General features: G+C 44.5%; 1 protein-coding gene across 1 annotated transcript in view; it reads right to left on the bottom strand.

Annotated features, from left to right (window-relative positions):
* Positions 1–25,910, bottom strand: part of thsd7ba (thrombospondin, type I, domain containing 7Ba) — a 1,218,118-nt gene that overhangs the window by 41,141 nt on the left and 1,151,067 nt on the right. The window contains exons 24-26 of the mRNA XM_085986643.1: positions 24,036–24,209; positions 8,101–8,196; positions 5,838–5,920 (exon numbers count right to left, since the gene is read on the bottom strand). Of these exons, the coding sequence (XP_085842769.1) occupies positions 5,838–5,920; positions 8,101–8,196; positions 24,036–24,209 (353 nt within the window). The remainder of the gene's footprint in view (positions 1–5,837; positions 5,921–8,100; positions 8,197–24,035; positions 24,210–25,910) is intronic.

The following is a 25,910-nucleotide window of genomic DNA, read 5'->3' as shown; positions in this document are numbered from 1 at the left end:
GAACCCCAATAATGGCCCAGATTTTGCGGTAAAAGTAACGGTGAAGCTAACAGTGCCAACAACTTCCAACGACCGCACGTGCACAGTTAAATGTGTAAATCAGGAAGTTGCTGTCCGAGTTGCCCTGCTCCTCCAGAAGCTTTGCTATAATGGCATTTCGCCAAGAGACTTGGCATTGAAATACATGCAACAGCATGAAGTTGCTGTACTTGCATGACAGATACCCACTAAATATGCCAGAAAAAGTTAGGGCTTGTCCATTCCAGTGTAAGTTAATTTTTAACAGTGTGATAAGTCTTAATTACTGCCAAACAACCTCCCTGGCACTGAAAATTAACTTTTACAAGTGTGGAAAGTCATTCCTTCAGATTTTAATTATTGTTGGAGATTTTTTTTTAAACTTTTCCTTTGTCTCTTTTAACTCTCTCTCTGAACCCCATTTTTCTTCCCCTCTCTTTATTTCGCTTTCTGTACTTGATTTGGCATTGAATTAAAGATTCTAACTGACACTTCCTGGTTCAGACTCTGCATGCCTCAGTAACCATTCTCCAATCTCACTGGCTAAAGAGATACACAGTTGGTGCCCTGTTCACATAGGTCCCAGACCCCCTGCAGTGGGCACTGCACTGAAGTGGCTTTCTAATCACATCAAGTCCCAATGCAAAAACTCATAGAAAGTCTATGGACTAGCTAGCAGCGTTCGTTCGCCACTGACCGCAAAATCCAGCCCCATATGTTTGAGATTGCCACAAATTCAAGAACATGCCGATAAAGACTCAAGCTTAGAAAAGTGGAGGTATAGTTAGATTTAACTATCTTAAAAAGCTGGTGAATGCACAGAATGGTGAGCCCAGAGAGACAGTGGAGACAAATAGTGTGAGAAAACGTACGGGAGAATTGGATAGATATTTAAGGGAGTGGGCATTTAAGAGGTATTTCCTCTTGGGAATGACCTGCAGAGTCTTTTTCAGTCATGTACTTCCCTATTCCCCCATATAATAAAACAAGATTGCACTTAAATAATACCTTTAATGCAATGAAATGTTCCAAGGTGCTTCAAATGGTGGGGAACAGGCTCTTGGCAAGAGTTAGGACAGTGTTGGGGGCAGTGATCGAAGCTTTGGTTGAAAAAGTTCGGCAGAAATTAACCAAGGTAATGGGGTAAGGGGAAGCTTTTACAAAGAAAATTCAAGAGTTGAGGGAGATGAAGCTGAAGGCTCTGCTATTGATCGTGTGGGAGAGTTGATGCCCTCTGGTCTATTTGATGGATGACAATTGGAGCAGTGCAGCCTATGAACTGAGACACAAGAGCTAGAGAAGGTTGTAATGGTGGGATTGAGCAAGGCCATGTTGGGATTGGAGGATCTTGCATTACTGAGCAGGGAGAACGGGAGCCAGTGGAGGTCGGCAAGGCCAGAAGTGAGTGAGTGGGACTTCAAGGGAATATTGGAGTCTTGCATAAGTCTGAATTTGTGCAAGATGAAGCTAGGAAAGCAAGCTGGGAGAACATTGGAGAGGCCTATAAAAAATAAAAAATTAAGTTGCCAACCTTCTGTACTCATCAGAAATGGCATATACTTTCAAAAGGAAATATTCCTCCATGGTAATTTCTCTACAATATGTTTGCTGAGGGGTACAATTACATCAAAATTAACAATAAATCAACTTTTCTATCTTAGCTCAGACACATTAAGCTAGATATCAGTTTGGGTGTTCTTTTCTACTCTGCCTCCGGTGCATGGATATCCTTGGTGTCGTACAACAACCAGATTTGTACACGTCACTTCAGCTGTAACTTGTACCAGTATTGAGCCAAGTGTGATCATGCCAGGTTCATCACCAGCCCCTGGGATTTGCTTAGTCACAAACATATTGAGAATTAAAAAATGTTTTATGATTCCTTACATTATTTAATTTTGTTTCATAACTCAGCTTTAAAATCATACAAAAATGAAAACTGAAAATATATTGCAACAAAAAGTTACAAGAAGATTGTGACTGCACTCAAAAGTTACACGGCTGTACACTGATTATATTGCCACCAGGGGGCAGTAAATGCCTGTTCACAGTGAAAACAGTCGTAACGATTATGTGTTACTTTTGTTTTATTTATTCTCGGGGTGTAGGTGTCGCTGGCAAGGCCGGCATTTATTGCTCATCCCTAGTTGCTTTTGAGAAGCTAGTCGTGAGCCAATTTTTATACTGTATTTACTGGAACTCATTAATCAAAATCATGTTCTGCAGGAAAATTGAAACAGACAACAAAATGTTGACCAAATTGCACATATAAGGGCCTAGAAATTCATCTCGAGCTGTGGCGCAAAACGGGTGGTATCGGATTGGCCGCCTGTTATACACAGCGCCTGATATTCAGTTCCATTGTCTGCGCTACGAATAACGGGCGGCCGATCTGTTACCATCCATTTAGCATCACCGCCTAAGATTAATTCCTGGCCCAAATTTTCTCTTGTTAAACTTTTTAAATAATATAATTTATTATAAAGGTATTGCAGCTGTTTAGATAATTGTGTTTCTTTTATCCCTGCTGGGTATGTTTCTTTTAACTCAACTAGTTTTTGGCTCTCAACTGATATAGTCACAAGGCAAATACTTCTACGTCCTCTGTAGAATTGCACACCCTTCAAGGGTTCACTAAACATATAACAAATACTTTTCAGCCTCTTCAAATCTCCTTTAGCAGCTTGAAAGTTGTTCTCAGAGTTTCTGAAGCAGACCATCAACTGCTTGTTTACATGTGATTACATAAATTCTGAAGGACGGGATAAACCTTCATTTAGAAAGACACGGATTAATCAAGGATAGTCAGCATGGAGTGGTTAAGGGAAGGTCGTGTCTGACAAACTTGATTGAATTTTTTGAGGAGGTAACAAGGAGGGTAGATGAGGGTAGTGCATTTGATGTAGTGTATATGGACTTTAGCAAGGCTTTTGATAAGGTTCCACATGGCAGACTGGTCACGAAGTTAAAAGCCCATGGGATCCAGGACAAAGTGTCAAGTTGGATTCAAAACTGGCTTGGAGACAGGAAGCATGGGGTAATGGTTGATGGGTGTTTTTGTGACTGGGAAAGGGAATACACATTAACTGGTAGGACACGGAGTAGTGTAGAGGAACAAAGGGACCTTGGAGTGCATGTCCACAGATCCCTGAAGGTAGCAGGCCAAGCAGATAAGATGATTAAGAAGACATACGGAATGCTTGCCTTTATTAGCCGTGGCATAGAATACAAGAGCAGGGGTGTTATGCGTCAACTGTATAAAACACTAGTTAGGCCTCAGCTAGAGTACTGCGTGCAGTTCTGGTCAGCACATTACAGGAAAGATGTGATTGCACTAGAGAGGGTACAGAGGAGATTTACAAGGATGTTGCCGGGAGTAGAGAATCTTAGCAATGAGGAAAGACTGGATAGGCTGGGTCTATTTTCCTTGGAACAGAGGAGGCTGAGGGGAGACCTTATTAAGGTGTATAAAATTATGAGGGGCCTAGAGAGAGTGGATAGAAAGGACCTATTTCCCTAAGCAGAGGGGTCAAAAACCAGGGGGCACCGATTTAAAGTAATTGGGGGAAGGTTTAGAGGGGATTTGTGGGGAAATTTCTTCACCCAGAGGGTTGTGGGGGTCTGGAACTCACTGCCTGAAAGGGTGGTAGAGGCAGGAAACCTAACCACATTTAAAAAGTACTTGGATGTGCACTTGGGATGCTCTAACCTGCAGGGCTACGGACCAAGAGCTGGGAAGTGGGATTAGGCTGGATAGCTCTTTGTTGGCCGGCGTGGACACGATAGGCCGAAATGGCTTCCTTCCGTACTGTAACCTTCTATGATTCTATGGGGGAAAAATTCAGTATCGCCCCGTTTGGGGCACCATTATCGGCCGTGCGCAAAGTTTAGCGCCTGGTGCTAATTATCACCTCCGACGGCAAACTTGGCTTTTATCGCCCCTGGAGGTGATTGGAGCGCTAAATCAGGCGCTTCACACCTTTCTTAAGGCGCAAAGGCCAAGGAGCGAGGCGCTACCTCAGAGCGCTGGCGAAGCAAGGAAGGGCAAATCAAAATGAACCTGCAAAGTGCTGCTCAGTACTCAAAACTCCTTCACACAGCGTTGAATCTCTCCAGAAGCCTCTCTCTCTCTCTCTCAGAATGCGTGGCGCAAAAATGTCACCAACAAAAAAAGGCAGGAAGCGGTCGCCTTTAAATAGTGCTCCCCCAGTCCCTTTCTGACTGCAAAACGCTCCCCTCAACTTGTCGTTGCTAGCGGCAGGCGGTAAGGCAGGGGGCGCCACTCAAGATCCGGTCCGGGGTGCTACCGGGGCATTGCGCACTCGACTGATGTCACGATCTGCCGGCGCAGGAGATCGTGGCAGTAGTGGTTAACGCCGCCGCAAAATGTCTAGTTAATTTCGCGAGTGGCGCAAATATTGCCGTGCCTGGGCGCTAGTTGCTTTGCGCCCTCTTAAGGCGCTAACGGGAGGCGCAAACAACTGAATTTTCCCCCTATGATTCTATGAAATGACATTATACTTCCCCATCATATAACAGCCAGCATGTCCCCCCTTTATGTACAATGATGTTACTGACCATACCAATCATGAAAAATCCTGAGATACCAAAATGATTTAACTTCTCATAATGAATAACAAATTAAACAATTGATGCAAAAAAATGATACAACAATTTCAACAATTATGCTGTGTGGTATTAAACATTTAATGCATTCATATGAAATTCCTTTGTCTACTGTTTTAAGGTGTCAGCTTTTCGAGTCCAAAGGTTGTGGATTCTAGCCCCAGTCCAGAGTCTTGAGCACATAGCCTAGGCTGACACTCAGTGCAGTATTGAGGGTATGCTGCACTGTTGGAGGTGCCATCTTTCGAATGAGTCTTTAAACCTAAGCCTCACCTGTTCTCTCAGGTGGACATAAAACATTCCATGGCACTATTTTGAAGAAGAGTGGCGAGTTCTCCTAGTGTCCTGGCCAATATTTATTCCACAGATTATCCAGTTGTTAAACCTATTACTGTTTGTATTGCTGCACATAAATTAGCTGCTGTGTTTCCCAAATCAGTGGCTACACTTCAGAAGTACTTCATTATCTGTAAAGTTATTTGGAATGTCCTGATGTTGTGAAAGGCACTATGTAAATGTAAATGATTTCTTCTTTCTAATGGACCTGAATTGAACCTATGCAAAGGAAGCCTGTGTGGATACTCCATAGTAAGACTGAACATTCCATTTGCATTAGATCCATACAGAATGTAGGATATCATAAAGGTTAACTTTGTAGAATATTAATTACACGCCACTACATTTTGGGAATTAGTCCCACAGAAACTTTCTCAACTATGATAGGCAGATTTTATGTGGTTTTCCATCTCATTCCAAGGGTACTTCACCGAGGAGTGCGATGCACTCCTTACACTCTACAGTACTATGAGGATTAGGTGCCAGCATAATTTCCAGCAGTAGGCTTTGACCCCACAACTTTCTAGGTTAAAGCCTCATAAACTGGCCCAACCCAAGCACTTGGCAAATACAATATAAATCCACACGGCAGTGTCATTTGCTGATAAACTGTCTCACTCCCACTACTTTATCGCACCAGGTCGTGGAAAAATCTTATTGCCATTGTGTGGTAGATCGATCGTTTTATAAGCAAATCTATAGCACTTTTACAGAACATAATTAAAACCAGTGCTTCAGCATTTATATTACAACTGGAACATAAAAGCAGAGAGCAGCCAGATTTTAAGCTTCCAGTCAATAACTATTAAATGGATAAATATTTATAGGGAACAAGGATTTTGCTCCTGATTGCTTACCTGTGTACAGAAGGAGTATGGTTTAGTGCAGGATGGATGGCAGTGTCTGGTAGCAGTTGGCTGGTTCCGAGGAGAGCAACCTCCTGAATTTAACAAAGATACTATAAATACATAAGGCTCAATAATACTGGAGATTAAATATGTATGCTTTTATATTGCAATGTTTATTAACATTACTAAAATCATGCTCAAATAGGGAAATATGGGAGAAAAGCTATGACACAGCTTTTAGAAGTTTGAATTATGAATGTAACTACCACATGTTTAATAAATAATAATTTTTAATATAAAGCTGTTCTGATTCATGTTGCCATGCACCACATTGTATATATTTTACAATGTCTTGTAGGAAGGAACCAAGGACATCTGTGTGCGAAGGTATTCTTAACAGCCCTGTCCATCATGAAGATATCTTAAGTTTTCAAAGTGAAAGTTAACTTTGCAAACGCACAGTTTTGTGTCTTTACACTTCTGACCTTTCAGACATCACCTGAACCCCAGCTGAGCAAAGAGCTAGGTTAAAGGTCATTAGTGTGACTACACATATCTTGTTTTCCCATTTTCATAGTGGATAGAGCTAGCAGGAACCATTTCAACCTCCTACTCATATAAAAACTTGCATTTCATTAGCATTCAATACAGACAGAAAATTATCTCAGCGCTTGTGTGAATCACGGAGAATATTGAAGAAACACCAAGTGGTGGGGGAGGGGGAGGCGGTCATGGTGAGGCAAAAACAAATTCGAAGGGGAGGGTCTTTAATTATGTTCTTGAAGACAGGGAGGGATATGGCGTGGTAGAGATGCTGAGGAAGGGAGCTTCAGAGCGTGGGGCAAGGTAGTTGAAGGAGCATCCACTGGTGATGGAGCAGAGGCAGCAGCGGAACAAGTAGTAAGCTAGTGTTGGAGGACCAGAGGGTGTTTACAGGAGGAAAGTACTGGAGAAGATCAAGGAGGGAGGCAGCGTGAGGCCGTAGAAACATTTGCAAGTGAGCACAAGAATCTTATAATGGATTGCTTAGGTCATGGGAAGCCCGTGCAGTTTGGTGAGGACAAGAGTGAGAGATGTGGGCCTTAGTGCAGGTAAGGACATGGACATTCGGCATTAAGGATGAAATGTAGTTTATGAATAATAAAAGTGGTACAAGGGGAATGGTGTTAGAAAACACCAGCTGCAAGTCGATGAGGGTTTCAGTGCCGGAGTGGGGGAGAGGTAGTGTTGGAGGTGGGCAATGTTGCAGTTTTGATTTCAGATTAGATGTGGTGTTAGGAAGCTGAGCTTGGGTCGAACAATATACAAGGTTCCACACCTCTGGACTATGTCTGAAGTCGCAGCCAGGAAGGAGCTAGAGTCAAGGTCAGAGGCATTGAGATAGAGAAGCTTTTAGCTCACCTAGTCTTAATATCAGATACACAGTTGTAGATGATTGCAAAATTCCTGGGGTTGTTAGTAAGGTGGAGCTGGGCGTGAGCAGTATAGATGTGAAAGCTGACCACATATATGTGATAACATCGGCAAGAGGTAGCATGTAAATGATAATGAGCAGGAGGTCGAGGATAGAACTCTGGGGTACACCAGAGGTGACTGTGTGGGCAAAGGTCAAGCAAAATGTGGCAATAGATAACTAGGACCGTCAGTTGCAGGTGCACTCCACCGTATGTTTTACAGATTTGAAACCACGGAGGTGGCTGTCGTACCAGGGCAACGGTTGTGATGTGAGAGTATTCAGGTGAGGACAAGGGCACGGAAAGAAGAGGTCAGGAGACCAAAAGAAGTGTCAATGTTTTCCTGAGCAGAGGGCCAGAGTTGGAGGGCTTGTGTGAAAATCAAGAAGTTCCAGGGGCAGAAGGTGGTGGTGGAGATGTTAGGGACAGACAGGGAGTTAAGTAGGAGAAAGGAGATAAGGAGGTGATTAGGGACAGTCAGTGATATTCAGACTACATGTTACGGGAAGATCTAGGGGTTATGGTTGGGGAGTCAATTTGTAGGATGAAATAGGAGGATTTGGTATGGCATTAAAAAATATTTTACAATTATAGAATTCTATTACCTGCAATGCTAAAATCGCAACAGGAAGTCTGTTGCATTTATCTTAAAGTAAACAACTTGTATTTGTATTTCCAAAGGCAGAGGAATGTAATGAATGGAAGGTGAAAAGATCAACAATTATTTAAAATCAAACATTAACAGAGCTGTACCCCTGATTACACTATCAATTTCCAAAAATTCTATGCATACTAAAGAGTTAAATTCTGTTCTTTACCTGTCACATTTACACCATCTGAGCGGACACACCATACAGTTCGCTCATTGCCATTCCAGGGACTTGACCTCCACTCATACTCATGACAATTTCCTTCTGGAAATAAAGCATTCAAATTGCTCTTTGCAGGAAGAATAGTCAACTTGCTTTCAGTTCATGATTTTGGATTTTGGTCACCAAAATAAAAATAAAATGACGACATCAGGGTCTCACCCAATTTGCAGCATTATATTGGTTTTAAACTGAATACACCAGTAACAGACTACAAGTATAATCCCACAGGAAAAGTGACACCATTAAAAGTGTCATGAAAATACGCTGCCTTCTATTTTACAGCTGTAAGCCCCTTGGATTGGAGCATAAACATAACCAATACTTGCTATCTCGGAAGCTGAAAACAACATTTCACGTCTTCTTTTGTTTGACATCACGCCATATAAAGAAGATAGTACGTTTGCCATCCATATGTTGAGGCTATGAGCATACTTGAAAGTTGTGCAGAAATTGCCTCTTGTTAGGTTTTAAGTAATAATGAGAAAAGGTGAAGATGAATGTGACAGTATGTCAGATTAAGTGACTAAAGGACATAAATTATCGAACAAGAAAAAGGTCATATGACCCATCAGACCTTCTTTTGCAGATCATGTACAACCTACCTTATCATGGATTCGAATCAACCCATTTAATTCCTGGAGGGAAAGTACTGCATAAATACTTCCTGATCCCCAAAGGGTGTCAAACAAGCTCCAGAATATTCACCCATCGTCACATCTCCATTATTTCACTTCAGGAAGGCAGGCAGATATAAAACATAACAGTTCCAACCCTCGATTACATCAAGTGTCATTTTTATTCTTCACATATTCCAATCATTACAGAGTTTAGGCACTGCACTCCTCTGAGAATTAGCCATGTTTCTGGTCTTCATTCACTTCAATCGTTCCAAAAGAAACTAACTTGTTATTCATGTAGGTAAGGAACAAGTCAATTTAAAAATGCAAATTACATGGCATCTGTAATTTGGTGTTGAATTTTGAAATCATTTTCAATATAGAAGGAAAGGAATTCATATACAGTTAACAGAAATGGGGATGTCATTATTGACCTCATGTTCCTGAGCAGTCATCTCTATTAGTATCTTTAATTATTTTCAGTCTAGGTCAGAAGCTGATAAGCTTTAAATTTAGTTCTGCAGAGGTGAAGGGCAAAGTCTTTCAAATTGAACTAGATTAAAGTAACTTTCAATTACACATGTATCTTTCAGAGTGATCTGTCTCTGAATAGATATTGCAAATTGCACATTAAGGTTATTTTAGCAGTGCAGAGCTGCTCATTGCCAGCAACAGAGACCAATTTTCAATCTTATCTCTTTATAACAGTGATGCACAACATATGGCCTATGCACTGAATCCAGACTGCAAGCCATTGTGGTGCTCATAAATTTGTGAAATACTGAACAAACCAATTACACTGACCCAGGTGGGCTGATTTCAAATGCAGTTTCCCCTCGCTCTCTGTGTTTCCTTCTGCTTTCCCTTTGTTACCCTGCTCATTTACTTTCCTTCCGTGTCATCTCCTTTCCCTCCGGGTCTCCTTTTCCTTTCCACCTGCTCTTGGTAAGCATAAGGAAATTGTTCCAGGAATATTCCCATGGTAGAAGTACTTACCCACAATGCACAGTAAAGTGGATGCTACGTCGAAGTGCCTGAGCTCGTCAGAAGAATGCCAACTGCCAATTTATTTTGAGACTGTCCAAATAAATTTCACTGCAGCTCCTTAACAATCATCAAAAATTAAAACTTTCAACCCATCCGTCTTATCTGTATTTAAACCCAAATCAGAGCTTCAAACCGAACTGAAAATCTGAAGTGTAGATTAAGCCATGTTTGGCTATTCACGAGTTCCCAACTTGTTCATGTTTAACTTTGGGACCGATGTTGTCTGTATATTTAAGAAAAACAAGTGTGCTTGTGCAGCAAGGCACAATGTAACTTTGCGTATGTACAGACCTCTTTCATATGTCTCACCTCTTAATATCAATTGGCACATGGAGACGTGAGATGAAAGCCAAAGCAACAAGATGTTTATAAAATAAAGTACGGGTGTTTTTAACTGCTAATCTTGGCAGTCGAAGGAACCCGTGGTAATTATTCATCTGATTTCCGGTCATCTAGTTGTGCAATGAACAAATCCATGTTCCCTGGTTGTGAATACTTGCACTAGAATATGTGGTTTTTGGTTTTCTAAATACACCTATTTTGAGGTTAAAGGCTAAAAACTTCCTATTCCAAGTCCTGAGAAGCTAGTGGAGAGGGTGAAGGGCCAGAAGAGGGTGCACTTTAGCTTTGAGGTATGGTTGGGCGGGGATTCTTTCCCCCTAAAATTAATACTTGTGTGAAATGAGTAAGATGAGTTTGATTCTTTCAAGAGTTTGGTACTAGTGCAAGTTCAGGGTCCTTTCAGCATTTTTTAAGTTAGATACAAAAGGATGGACATGCAGAGAACTCTTGTGATGTGCGTGAAGTGCGATATGTCAGCTGTCATAAATCTTCAGTGTATCTAGGGCAGCACATTTGCACTAAGTATCAAAAAATTGAGTCTCTGCAGTAGAGGATCTACATACTCAAGAAGCAATTAGTTATACTCCGCAGTCTAAGGGCGGATGAAGGGTTTCTGGATTGTACTCTCCAGGATGTGGTCACCAAAAAGGCAGTGCCAGATAGTTCAAAATACAGGGATAATAAGTGACAGTCTGCAAAGGCAGAAGGAGACATGACTTACAGTTCAGGGAACCCGTAAATTACTGGAACTATCCAATATGTACCTAGTGTGGAATAGGTTTGAGGCGGGCAGTGACTCAGGGTAGGCCAGTGACTCAGGGGAGGGTGGTCCTGAGTAACACTGCAGCACTGTGGGACAAGGGGCTACCCAAGGAGCCGAGAAGCAGACAGACTACAGGAATAGGAGAGTGGTAGTAGTGGGAGATTCTATAGTAAAGGGTATAGGTAACCTTTTTTGCAGCCATCACCGGGTGCCAGGGTGAAGGAAATCATGAAAAAGATGGAAGAGCTTCTGGAAATGGAGGGAGAGCTGAGAAAAGCTGTGGTCCAATGAAACAGACATAAGTAGCTTTGAGGTCTTCCAGGTGGAGTTTGAAGTCTTTCAGAGGGAATTTAAAGAGTTAGGCACTAGTTTTGGGGGAAAGAAAGACCTCAAGGATGGTAATCTCTGGATTGCTTCATGTTCGTACACTGGACAAGTTGAGGAGAGAAAGGTTAGGAAGGTCAACATGTGGCTGCAGGGCTGTTGTAGGAAGAAGGGTTTATATTCTTGAGACATTGGAGGGATTTCTGGAACAATAGGAGGCTTTACGGAAGGGACAGCCTTCACCTGAACAGAAACAGAATCAGAGAGGATAAACAAAATAGTAGGGCAGAATATAAACTAATATGGCATGGTGTTGTGTTCACTAGGTTTGAGACTAGAGAAGGAGATGAGGTTTAATAAAGTTATTGAGATAGAAGCAGAAGGCTGAAGTAAATGGTGAGAAAATGCTATGGAAAAAGGGAAAGATACAGGCTATGGGGTAGCGAGAGCTAAAAACACTGCTATAAAAGGGGCAAGGGATATCCACATATTAATTGAGAAAACCAGGAAAAAGAATAAGAGTCAACATTCCAAAAATTGAAGTCAGGATTGAGTGGTATGTACATGAATGCCCAAAGCATTCAAAACAAAATGGGAGAGTTAGAAACATTAATAATTATGGAATGATATGAAACAGTAGCTGTAACAGAGATGTGATTTAAGTTTGGACAAGATTTAATATTCCTGGTTCTAACATTTTCAGGAGAGATAGGGAGAGAAAGGGATTCTATCACAGCGCAAGAGCATAAGGAACTCCTGGGGGGTTGAGTTAAGAAATAATCCATTTGAATAGAGTTAAGGAAATAGTACAATTTTTGGTATAGATCACAGGTCACCGAACAGTGGAGATAAAGTAGAGGTGGAGATCTGAAGATAGTTCAAAGAGATATGGAAAATAAACAGAACAATAATATTGGCAATTTCTAGCTATCCCAAGACAGACTAGAGTAAAGGTAATGTATGCAGCCAAAGTGAAGAAAACTTCTTAGAATACATCCAGGATGTTTCCTAGATCAGTATGTTCTCAGTCCAACAAGGAAAGAAGCATCGTTTGAGTTAGTTCTGGGAAATGAATTGATGTAACAGTAGGAAAGCAATTAGTTGGGTTCAATTTAAGAATAAAAAGAATAATAAAGCGTCTTAGAAATTAATAGTAAGATTGGGCAGAGTCAACATGGATTTATGAAAGGGAAATCCTGTTTAAAAAACCTATTGGAGTTCTTTGAGGATGTAACTAGTGGAGTAGACAAAGGGGAACCAGTAGATGTGGTGTACTTGGATTTTCAGAAGGTCTTCGATAAGGTCCCACACAAGAAGTTGGTGAACAAAATTAGGGCACATGGAATTGGGGGTAATATACTAGCATGGATTGAGAATTGGTTAACAGACAGAAAACAAAGAGTAGGGATAAACGGGTCTTTTTCAGGATGGCAGGCTGTGACTAGTGGGGTACCGCAAGGATCGGTGCTTGGGCCCCAGCTATTCACAATCTATATCAATGATTTGGATGATATAGATGTAACATTTCCAAATTTGCTGATGATACAAAGCTAGGTGGCAGTGTCAGTTGTGAAGAAGATGTGAAGAGGCTTCAAGGGGATCTCGACAGGCTCAGTGAGTGGGCAAGAACATGGCAGATGGAATATAATGTGGATAAATGTGAAGTTATCCACTTAGGTAGAAAAAACAGAAAGGCAGAGTATTTCCTAAATGGTGAAAGATTGGGGAATGCAGATGCTCAAAGGGGCCTGGGTGTCCTTGTACATGGGTCACTGAAAGTGAATGTACAGGTGCAGCAAGCCATTAGGAAGGTAAATGGTATGCTGGCCTTCATTACAACAGGATTTGAGTACAGGTGTAAAGAAGTCTTACTCCAATTATATAGGGCCTTGGTGAGACCGCACCTAGAGTACTGTGTACAATTCTGGTCTCCTTACCTAAGGAACGATATACTTGCCATAGAGGGAGTGCAACAAAGGTTCACGAGATTGATTCCTGGGATGGCGGGACTGTCGTATGAGAAGAGATTGAGTAAACTAGGCCTGTATTCTCTTGAATTCAGAAGAATGAGAGGGGATCTCATTGAAGCATACAAAATTATTACAGGGCTTGATAGGGTGGATGCTGGGAGAATGTTTCCCTTGGCTGGGGAGTCTAGAACCAGGGGCCACAGCTTCAGGATAAAGGGTAGGCCATTCAGGACTGAGATGAGAAGACATTTCTTCACACTGAGGGTGGTGAATCTTTGGAATTCTCTACCCCAGAGGGCTGTGAAGGTTCAATCATTGGGTATATTCAAAGCAGAAATCGATAGATTTCTGACTAGTAAGAGCATCAAGGGATATGGCGATAGGGCCGGTGAATGGAGTTGAGGCAGAAGATCAGCCATGATCTCATTGAATGTCGGAGCAGGCTCGAAGGGCCGAATGGCCTACTCCTGCTCCTATCTTCTATGCTTCTATGCTTAAAAGGGAGGTGGAGATAAAGTTAGGACTAACAATACTAAAGATAATCATTAGGAGTACAGAAAGTGTAGTGGGGAGGTGAAAGGGAGATTAGAAGGGCTATTTCAGTGCAGTAATGAGGGAGTGCAAGAAGGGAGAAAAGGACATACAGGCTAACTATAGGCTGCTAGTCTAACATCAGTGGTAGGAAAACTCTTAGGGCCAGATTTTCATTGGGCTGTGAGGCGGGCTTTCAGGCGTGTGGGGGGCAAAAATCCTGAATTCAGGGGTCCCGACACCATCCCGCCCAAAACCCGCCTCCACGTAATTTTCAAGGGAGGCGGGTACCCGCCCTGCACTGGGACCCGCCGACCCGAGGCGGGAAGGGATTAGTGCCAATTAACTGCCTGTTAACAGGTAGTTAACAGGCAGTTTTTAGCCTAATCCCTATTTTGAGGGGTGTTGTATGGGATTCCCGATGGCTCCAAACCACGCCAGGTTAGAGCAGGCAGGCCGTCGGGTTGAAGAACTTGGAGGGGTCGTGATGTTGGTGCTCAGGTGAGTGATGGGTGCATGAGTGCAAAGGTAAGTGTGTTTGGTGTGTCTAAAGTGTGTAAAGAAGTTTTACTTACCTGTACTTACCTTTACAGCCTTTCTTCCTCTAGGCTTCGGGAGTCCATCACTCAGCCGGAACTGAAAGCTGAACGGCTGCGATCTGTCAAAAGTGACAGCCTTCAGCTTTCAGTGCCGGTGACAGTTCTAACTGAGTCTGCGTAGAAGGACTCAGGTTAGAAGTCAGACTGTCAGTGTTTGACAGCTTCAAACAGCTGTGAAACACTGATATTTCATCTGTCAGCACGTCTTGACAGATGAAATTTCAGGCTGTGACGTCACCTGTTGCCGGGTGGCCCTTAATTGGCCTGCTGAGCCCGCCTCCTTCCCGACAGCTTAAGGAAAATCCAGCCCTTAGAATCCATAATTTAACAAAAAAAACTTGTGTTTATACAGTACCTTTAATGTAGAAAACATCCCAAAGTGTTTGACAAAGGCAGAATCAAAAAAGCTATGGATGCTGAGCCAAAGATGCAGAAATCAGGGGATGACTAAAAGCTTAGTCAAAGAGGTGGGTTTTAAGGAGCATCTTAAAGGAGGAGGGAGATGTAGAAAGGTGGAGGGATTTACAAACAGAATTCCAGAGTGTGGGGCATAAGCAACTGACGGGACAGCTGTCAAAGGTGGGGCAAAGGGAGGGGCAATCAGGAAGAGGCCAGAGTCAGAGGAACAGAGAGTTTGGGGAGGTGTTATAGGGCTGGAGAAGGTTATAGAGATAGTGAGGGGTGAGGCCATGAAGCGATTTAAACCTGAGGATGAGAATTGGAGCAGTGGAATAGTAGGTCGCAATTTTAACGGCGCTTAGAGAGGCAGGTCAGAGGTTAAAGTCCTATTGATTGACGGCGGGTCTCGAACCGGCCATCAACCCGCCTCCAAACAGCTTTCCCAAGTGTCGGGTCCCCGATTTGTGAAAAGACCCGACACCTAGCAGTGGGAAACGGATTAAAGGCAATTACCTGCCTATTAACAGGTACTTTTCACTAGTATTCAGCCTGTTTTTCAATTTTCCCGCTTGTGGGTCGGGTTTCACGACATTGGGACATCACGCCAGGTAAGTGTGGCGTGTTGTGAGTCTGGTGTAATGTTTATGAAAAGATGACAGCTGCAGGAGTGGTGTGAAACATACACAGATTTCTTTAGCTTACAAGTTTTTTAATCCAACTATATGTCCAGTGCCACCTCATTGGGAGAACCTCTCTCAACAGTGACAGATTGCTTCTGTCATCTCACCTGCAGCTGTCATCTATTCCAGCCTATGGAGGGAGTCATTGGAGAGCCTGGGTGCAAGAGTTCACCTTTGTGCAGCGATTGTCAGTGTTTTCAGCACCTCAATACTGTCAAACACTGATAAATCAACTGTCAAAATAAAATTGTGCATGGTCCCTTTAAGGAAACCGGCAGATGACGCCTCATCAAATGACGTCATCAGTCCCGCTTCCTGTTAATTGGCTGGTAAGCCCACAGGTTTAACAAGGTCAATCAAGGGAAAATCACGTCTGTGGAGCAGGGGTAGCTGGGGATGGGACCAGAACCCGGAAACCAGCTGACCCACCCCCATCCTGACACTGAATGCAAAATCGCAGCCGTAGTGTCTGAAGTTCAGAAAGGCATGGATGAGGGTTTCAGTGGAAGATAATCTGAGATGGGGCAATGATGTGTTCAGTGTACATGTGGAAGCTGATGCTATATTTATGATTATGATGCCAAGAGACAGGATGTAGATGATGAATAAGAGGGGGCCAAGGATAGATCCTTGGGGGACTGAAGACAATGTTGCAAGGGCTGGAAGAGATGCACTGGCAATGATCAGGTAGGCAAGAGTGGAACCAAGTAATGGCAGTACCACCGAACTGGACAATGGAAGAGAGGTGTTAGAGAAGGATGTTGAGGTTATCTGTATTAAAAGCTGCAGGAAGGTCATGGAGAACAAGAAGGGAAAATACACCGTGGTCAGTCATGGAGAATTTTGTTTTTGACTTTGGTTAGGGCCATTTCGGTTGTTGGAGGGGAGGAAGTCTGATTCAGGACATTTAAACAAGGAGTTGCGAGAAAAATGGGCATGGATTTGGGAGGTGATACCATGCTCAACAAATCTTCAGAGGAAAGAAAGGTTGGGCATGGGGCAATAGTTTGCAAGGACAGGGGGAATGAGATTGAACTTTTTGAGAAGGTGGTGTGGACGGTAGTATTAAATAGGTGCCTGAGGAGAGAGAACCACTTACAATGTCAGCTGGCATAAGGGTCAGGAAGGGAAGTTGGGCAGTCAGCAATTTAGTGAGGAATGGGATCAAGATGGACAGGGGTTTAGCCGAAAGGTGGGTGAGGTTTGGCTTGGTGGACAAAGGGCAGAGGAGGGAATTACAAAAGGCAGCAGAACTGATGTCCATGAGATTAGTGCAGATGAGCGAGCTGGTCTCAGGAGCAGCTGTAGGGTGGTGAGGAGCACGCAAGATTGGAAGCAGCAGTCGAACTTGAGGTGCCGGTCAAACCAAGTCCAATGAAGCTTTGTGAAGGAGTTCTGAAGGATGAGTCAGTGGCCATGGGAAGCAAGTGGAGAGCAACAAAGCAGAAATGGTTCAGCAGCATGAGAGCAGATTTCAATGTCAGATGGGAAGCACTAGTAACAGATCAAAGCTAGCCCAACGTAAAGTGAAAAGTCCCAGCAGTGGAGCAGAATCTGCCTCAGCCATCTCAGTGCTCTGCACAAGAACAGGGTGCACGAGCAATGCACTAGCCAATGTTCTGGGATTTCCTGCACACAGCAAACACTTTCAAAGGGCAGTTGCCATTTCTCTTTTATCAGAAACAGCTCGATTCGTTCTCTTCAAAGATTTCAAATTACTTCAAACCACTGCAACCTTTCTGCCAAGCTGTATTTGAATACTTTTTGTTCTAGGATCACGCTTCTTGTTACATTAGCTGTAAAAATGGAACAGCAACACTTTTGCTGTTTCTTAACACCTATTACTGAATACAAGTACCCACGCTTACAATGACAGCAAACCACATAGGACTTTCTGCATCCCCCAAGTGTTGGTCACAAGGGTTAAACAGTAATGGGACAACTAGAATCTGCATTTATACCCTTACTTTTCAAGAGCCTGATTTGAAGTGATACAATGGCACCCACTCCAGATGAACTCTTACAACCCAATGTTAAAATATTAGCTTGGCACTGCATTCAACATGTGGCAACATAACTATAATATCAAGTTCACCTTTGGTGTAAAGTATGAACTAGATAAAGGGATAGTAAACAACTTCAAAAGGGAACAAAGATGCAGAAAGTAGGTAACACATTGAACATGAAAAAAATAACTCACGACTGTGTCTTGTAAACTGTCACGCTCTTTAGCTTTTAAACTCAAAGCTGGAAAGTACCTTATCATTGAGTGGAATTTTCCAGCCCTGTACATGACCCTTGTCTGACAGTGTCTCTGTGTTACTCTTATGCTAAATGTACTTGGTGCAGTGCATTTGTGGAACAGCAATGTGAACAGGCAGAGCATGCAGGTTCAAATGGATGCTCAGAATGCTGCGTACTGCCCTCCGATGTCTCTTGTTAAAATGAATTCAAAATGGCGCTACTAGAGTATTGTATTTCCCTGCTACAAACATTCCATGGTAAAAAAATAGCTTTCCAGCCTTTTTATGCTTAACTGTATCGTTGTGATTTCCTACTGCTCCCTTTCAGATGTCTGGCAGGTTAATGCAATAATTCACGTGAAGTGCTGTAAATGTGTGGCCATCAACAGTCTGCTCTCTATTCTGCACCCCTTACATTGTCCTTGGTTATACTACAGCTATGTGTTTATAGGAGCCACTTAGATATCAATATTAATCTTTAATGACTCACCACTTTCTAGATATAAAAATAGCACAGTTACACAAGCTAGTCTGCTTGTTTCGCTGGTTCTCTTCTTACCATGCCTGCAGTTCTGATACTGATCACAATCACAATCTCAGCTGACTGTGGAGCATCACTAACACCATTGTAAATTCAAGATATTACATTAAATGGACAAAAGTAAGGAAATAAAATAGGCAATATAAAAGACAGAACAACCATTTCATTAAATTTATTGCAGTCTGGTAAACGAAATGACCCTTGACATGTTGATAGCAGATATCATCACAGCAGCCTTGAGCAAGGGAAGACCCAAAATGATGATTGGTGTAGGAGTGTGAAATAAACAACCACCCCTTCCGACAAATTCTCAGCCTAATTTTGAAATGCTATTGATTGGGAGATGGAGGGAACGAAGTGAGTGCTTTATACTGAACACCATCTATCCATTACATATTAAGGGGGCGATTTTGTCAGTGGGGGCGCGTTGGAGGTAGGACTGCTGCTTGTCAGGTCGTTGTCCCGCCTCCATCAACTTGTGGCCAATCCATGCTATTTTCCCTTGATTGGCCTTGTTAAGCCCGCCCAGCAGGCCAATTAAGGGGGAAGCCGGTTACAGAGAACATCAGCGTATGACGTTTCATTTTTGACAGATGAATTGTCATCATTTGACAACTCTGTGAAGCTGTCAAACACTGACATTCTATGTTGTTTGATGAGTCCTTGTGTTCAAGACTCATCAAACCTCTTTCTTCAGCAGAAATTAGATGGTTGTTGCATCAGAGAATGCAGCAGCCATCTGTCATCTCTGCCAGTGAGATGCGAGACTCTCTGCATCCCCAACTGTTGAAGCTTGCAGGATGAAACAAAGGTAAGTAAACATTTTCTTTCACTTTTCACTCACTTCACATACTTACCTCTCCACACTTGCACCCATCACTTACCTTCACATCACACTTTTGCACCCCTCCGACCCCCGCAGACCCACTGCTCGCTTCAGTGACCCTGGTGGGGTTTCCAGACATCGGGAAGCCCGCGCCTCTGTTGGAAAAATGGGGATAATCCTCTGTAATGGCTGTAATTCCCTTCCCGCCTCGAGGAGACGGGACCCGGCGCGGGTCAGCTACCCGCCTCCTGGGAAGATGGCACGGAGGTGGGTTGGGGGCGGGATGCGCACCTGCCCCCAGATTCTGCCATTTTCCCGGCAGTCCCATCTCCATACCTGCCTCCCCAGAGCTGGCAAGATCGCTCCCTAAGTATCCAAATGGCTGACTCCTGCTCCTATTTCTTATGTTCTTATGTCCAGGATTCTGGGAGTCGGCTATTGAACTTGGCAGAGGGTTCAACCATTATTCTTCCACTCCAAATAATAGTTGATCAACTAAACTTATTCCAGCTGTTATGAAATGCTTTAAACAGCTTTAGAACAAAACCCATGGGGAGAAATTCGGTATCACCCCGTTTGGGGCACAATTATCGGCCGGGCGCAAAGTTTAGCGCCTGGCTCAAATTATCGCGTCCGGCTGCAAACTTGGCTTCTATCGCCCCTGGAGGTGATTGGAGTGCTAAATCAGGTGCTGCACACGTCTCTTAAGGCGCTAATGCCAAGGAGTGAGGCGCTAACTCAGAGCGCTGGTGAAGCTCATGTGATGTCAGTTAACAATGGAACACAGACACACCGGCACCGGCCACTTCTTAAAGGGGAGGGTTGATCTTACTCTCCAGCCACACCATGCTCATTGCAGCCTTGAATCTCGGCCTGGACAGACCTCAACTTCAAATCTGCTGCAAAGAACAATGGAGAGGCCCAGGGAATGAGCTCAGCACTTCAGTGACCGGGCCTTGGTGGCTCTGATTGGCACAGTGGAGCGCCGAAGGTCAGTACTCTACCCACAGAGTGGCAGGAGGCCAATGTCCCGCGACTATAGAAGAGTGTGGAGGGAGGTCGCTCAGTGCGACGCCTCCAGAAGCATGGTGCCCAGGACCCACACACAATGTTGGAAGAAGTTCAACGACCTCACTCGGGTGGTCAGGGTGAGTAGCTGCTTTTCAATACCTCTACATCCCACCATCTCAACTTCACTCTGTGCCCAGAGGGTTTAAAAACCCCAAATGCCCAACACTCATCCAAAACCTATGGCCATCTCATAAAACACACACACACATTCCACACCTTGCATACATTAAGGGCTATTCAACTATGGGAGGCACATCAGGCAAGCACATGGCTGCATACATTAAGGGCTATTCAATTTTGGGAGGCACATCAGGCAAGCACATGGCTGCACATTTACTCAGACGCCATCCTTTTTCTTGCAGGCCAAGCTATCTCACAACAGGTGCCAGCAGCAACGGACAGGTGGAGGGCCGGCTGAGCGCAGACCCTCAGCGATTTGGAGGCACAAGTCCACAGGACCATTGCCAGCCAGATGATCTGTCCCGTGGCCGCTGGAGAGGTTGACCCCCTTGGGTGCAGCAATGGTAAGTTCGTCAGCTCTCTCTCCTCTCTCATTCCACTTCCCCTTCACAACACCAGCCTTTTACACTTTCAATCCAACTTACTAAATGTCTCCAGTTCTTGCTCCCTTACTGCCCCCCTGTCCTGACGCTAAAGCCACTCTTGTACCTCCCTGCTTTCAGATAGTGAACCACCAGCTGACACGTTTGTCCCTCAACCAACCAGTGGCAGCGACGCCACAGGCGAGGAGGAAGAGGAAGCCGGAGCCTCAGTGCCAGCATCTCCCAAGGGAGCCCATGCCCACACTGGGGCGTCTTCCCTGGAGGGGAGCAGGGGGGAAGGGTCTGATGAGGGTGAAGCTCCGGGACCCAGCGGGCTGCAGCAACGCGATGTGGCTAGAGAAGCTCGGGGGCTTTCTCCCCGGAGGGAGAGTAGGCCAGCGAGTCTTGCTGCACTGGATGCAGAGGAGAAGCGGCTCATCGCTGAAATGAACACCCAGGCAGTGGACATGTACACTCAGCTCATCGGTGCAATGGGGAGGGTGCCTGAAAGCATTGATGGACTGGCAAGGAGTGTGGAGCACTCCGCTGCAGCACAGGCCGACACAAAGCAACGGCTTAATGCTGGAATTCAGTCACTGGCTGCTGCGACCCAATCTCAGACTGCTCTCATGCAGTCTCAGATTGATGTAACGCAAGCACTGACTGCTGCCATCGTCGCTGGCTCGGCCACATTACCCGGGGCTCTCACAGTGCCGCAGCAGGCCAGCAATCTGTGCTCGAGCAGATTGCTCCGGATGTTGAGGTGCTGGCCCGTGGGAGTGCCAGTGTGTCGATCGATCAGGGAGGTGCTGTCCTCTCTCAGGATGACAGCATTCCTGCTCCCACCACTGGCACTTCCCCATTGCACTTGCCACCGCCTGCAACACAGCCAGCCCAGACTGCTGCCGCCCATGCAGAGTTGGTGCAGTCTGCAGCCGGGGCCTCCAGGCCCAGAGCTGGTCGAGGGCGTCCTTCAAGGGCATCTGTAGTCTCAGCATTTGACATTCAGCAGCCTTCCACCAGCCTTGTTGCAGCCACTGGGGCCCCATTACGGAGGAGCAGTAGGGTGGGAAGGGGGGGAAGTGCGCAAGGGGTGGAGATCACCCTCAAAGGGCAAGCAGTAGGAGGTCTAAATAAATGGTGGGAATGTTATTATTAAAGGTCGATGTTCGTCTGATAACTTTTGTTTAGTGTTTTAACGTTTATCTTCAGCTTGTGAGAACCAGTTCTGTTAATTAATGATTTGTTGTGTTGGTTTCCATTAGTTTGTCCTGAATAAATGACACACACAGAGTTTGTTAAATAAAAATATTGTTGTATTCAAAATGTACATGTTTGGCCTTTGGAATCATTGTTACTTTGGCTGGCTATAGGGGTTGCGGGTTGCTTTCCATGATGTTGTTCTCCATGCCAGAAGCCATCTTCTGAGTAGGGGCCTAGAAGCAGCTTGCTATCAGCCATTGATGGACGGCCCTTGCAGTGGCAACATTGTGGGCCTCCCTCCCGCCTGGGTGCTGCTGCTGATCATCCTCCTCAGCCTCCTCTCCTCTTACTCCTCCTCCTCCTCTCCTCTTACTCCTCCTCCTCCGATGGTGCACCAATCCCTGGTGGCATTGGCTGGGTCCTCAGGATTGCCAGGTTGTGAAGCATGCAGCATACAACTATGAAGAGGGAGACTCGCTCAAGAGAGTACTGCAGGGTTCCTCCTGAGTGGTCCAGACAGCGGAACCATTGCTTGAGCACGCCGATCGTCTGCTTAATTATGTTCCTGGTGGTGATATGGCTCTCATTATACCGCAGCTCGGCAGGGGTGTTGGGGTTATGGAGCGGTGCCACCAGCCAAGTGCAGAGTGGATAACCCTTGTCCCCGAGGAGCCAACCACTTGGCTGATGCGGTGCCTGGAAAAGGTCTGGCACACCAGTCTGGTGCAAGATAAAAGCATCGTGGCTGCTGCCAGGATAGTGGGCATTGACGGCAAGTATCAGCTGTCTGTGGTCATAGACCAAATGGACATTTAAGGAGTGGTAGCCCTTGCGGTTTTGGAATACCTCTGCATTTTCATGTGGTGCCCGCAATGCCACATGCATGCAATCAATGGCGCCCTGCACCATGGGGAAGCCCGCTATCCTCGCAAAGCCCAATGCGCGTTCATGCTGTTTGGCCCGGGTCATCAGGAAAGAGATGTACTGGTGTCTCCTTTTATAGAGGGCATTTGTCACCTCCCAGATACAGCAATTCAGAGCCACTGTCACCTTCACTGCCACCGACAGAGACGTCCTCAGTCGAGGCTGCAGATCTGGTTGCAGCAGATGGCAGAGCTCAATGACCACCTCCTTGCTGAAGCGCAGCCTGTGCAAACACTGCTCCTCAGACAAATGAATGTAGGAGAATTGTTCCCAGAATACCCTGGGAGGGTAAGACCTGATGGCCCTCCTCCCTCTGGCCATGATTGCCACTCTCTCTCTACGTCTCTGATGCCTCCAATTCTGCAGGTGCAGGACGACGCCCCGAATCACTGCAGCCCCCACAAGTCTCTTCTAAATCGATGCAAGGAAGGTCAAATCAAAATGAACCTGCAAAGTGCTGTTCAGTAGCCAAAACTCCTTCACACAGTGTTGAATTTCTCCAGAAGTCTCTCTCTCTCTCTCTCTCAGAATGCGTAGTGCAAAAATGTCTCCAACAAAAAAAGGTAGGAAGAGGCCGCCTTTAAATAGCGCTCCCCCAGCCCCTTTCCGACTGCAAAAATTTTCCCTCTACCTGTCGTTGCTATCGGCAGGCGGAAAGGAAGGGGGCGCCACTCAATATCCGGTCCGGGGCGCTACTGGGGCGTTGCACGCTTGACTGACGTCACGATCTGCGGGCGCTGGAGATCGTGGTGGTAGAGTTGAGCATTGCCGCAAAAACTCTGGTCAATTTCGTGAGCGGCGCAATCATCGCTGCGCCCGGGCGCTAGTTGCTTTGTGCCCCGTTAGCGCCCTCTTAGGGCACAAACGGGAGACGCTAATCAACCGAATTTTTCCCCCCCATGTCCCTTGACTCTCACTATTCACAGCCCCTTAATTTTTTTTTATTTGTTCATGGGATGTAGGCATCACTGGCAAGTCCAGCATTTATTGCCCAGCCATATTTGCCCTTGAGAAGGTGGTGGTGAGCCACCTTCTTGAACCGCTGTAGTGATGTAACAGATTATTAGTCCCGGCCTCTGGATTACTAGACCATTAACATAACCGCTATGCTACCGTTCCCGGTAAAATATTATCACATTCTTTAAAAAATATGTAATAAGCTGAATTAATACATTGATTATTTTACAATTCATCAACGGTATTTTTGCCAGTTATAATTTTAAACCAATTTAATAAAAATATTTGTGATTTGTTCTTACCTGTGCAAGGCCTCTCCTCCCATATTTGTTCAGGGCAATTATCCTGGTTTTCCAATGCCTGAACAATCACAGCTCTGGAACGTGTTTGGCGACCAGTCGTTTCAAATCTCTTTCCATCCAGGCAAATCAGCTGGCACGAGCTCCATGACGACCACTCAGTTAAGTGACAGTCACCTGGAGGTTACAACTGAAATATTTCACAAGCATGCCCAGATCCAAAATGTATAACGATCACTCATGCATTAAATTAGTCATTCATGCATTTGTATCAATATTAATTGTACATAGCAATTACATGCTCCTTGTTTTCAGTGAAATAAATCAGCCAATTGCTACATATTGTGAAAGGCTGATGAAATGCTAAAAAATCCTCTGATAAAAACATATAATCACATAACACCAGGTTTATGGCTTAATTGACTCTTTCGTATATAAAATAGTTAACATGGGGGGAAATTTCAAAGCAGAAATTTTAGCAAGAAAGAAAGGAAGAAAGTAAGACTTGCATTTATATTGCGCCTTTCACGACCTCAAGACATCCCAAAGCGCTTTACAGCCAATGAGATACTTTTGAAGTGCAGTCATTGTGGTGATGCAGGAAACGCGGCAGCCAATATAAGGTCCCACAAACAGCAACGTGATAATGACCAGATAATCTGGGGGTTTTTTTAAGTCATGTTGGTTGAGGGATAAATATTAACCAGGACACCAGGGATAACTCCTCTGCTCTTCTTCGAAATAATGTTCTGTTCCCCAGCAACGACAACCAATGCAAGCTTAAATATTCAGCGTATAAATTTTAAAGAAGCTTCAAATGATTATTCACTAACATTTAGGCCAGAACTTAGCCGCTGCTGGTGAATGAGATGGTGGAAAGTGGTTAAGTGGATGCTGGGTATCAGCAAGAAAATCTCTTTGTTACATTTCACCCCTTCTAATCCACCCACCTCCCCATTATTGTTTGAATAAACAGTGAGGGTGCAATTACATGGCAAATATAGTATTGCAATGAATTGATTTCCATTTTGTAGCATTGCTAACATTGCAGTATAAATTTGGAGTTGAGGCCTGACCTGAATCTGGAGAGAAGCAGCGTGACATTCCCTGGAGAAGTTAATCTCATATCAGTTTGACACAGCATGGAGTGTAATTTCAATAGAGTGTCAGATCCAGTTTAAATAAAAGTTTAAATCTTTGAACCTGAACATTTTAAACCTACCTAGAATTAATTTAAATATTCTGAGAGTTGAGATGTTCTTGCCTGCACTCTCGAAACACTTAGGTACTCGGTTTCATTTGCTGTGACCCTAAGTGCATCTAATCTGAGGGTACAAAGCAAATAGAATGGGCAGAGAGTTTTATGCCAAGCCTCTGCCATGTTTTCGCTGCCTGCAGACATCTGCTTTTGTCTAGCTATGGGCACACTTCACTACGACTCGAAGTGGCATTTTTATTCAAAGCAAATCACAATCAAGTTTAAATGGAGTCATACAAGCCTGCGACTATTATTTCCTCTGTTTCTGCTGATTGCAGGTCAGGGTCAGGCATTGCCTACATAAATTTGGCACGACGTGAAAGAATGCTGCATTTTCGCAGTGAATAGCTCTTAAAGGAACAGGCTGCAAATTGGAGACAATAAGGGATTTTGACTTGGGGGCCAAAGGTTTACTGGCATTTATCTTTATTGCTGTTGCATTCGGGGAGTTCTGTGTGGCCAAACATCAGGGGTCACCTGAGGATTGCTTGGAAGGTACCCTGCCCTTTAGCACAAAGGGGGTTTCATTTGGGATGCCATTAAATCTGACGTAGGAGGCACTTATGGATTTCTGGCAAGTGAGGAATCCCAGGAGAAGGAAATCAGCTACCCCTTCCTCC

The sequence above is a fragment of the Somniosus microcephalus genome, chromosome 4, assembly GCF_052327205.1.
Source record: "Somniosus microcephalus isolate GS21.2 chromosome 4, FLI_Smic_1.0, whole genome shotgun sequence".
In the NCBI taxonomy this organism is placed as follows: Eukaryota; Metazoa; Chordata; class Chondrichthyes; order Squaliformes; family Somniosidae; genus Somniosus; species Somniosus microcephalus.
This window is presented reverse-complemented; position numbering and strand designations above follow the sequence as displayed.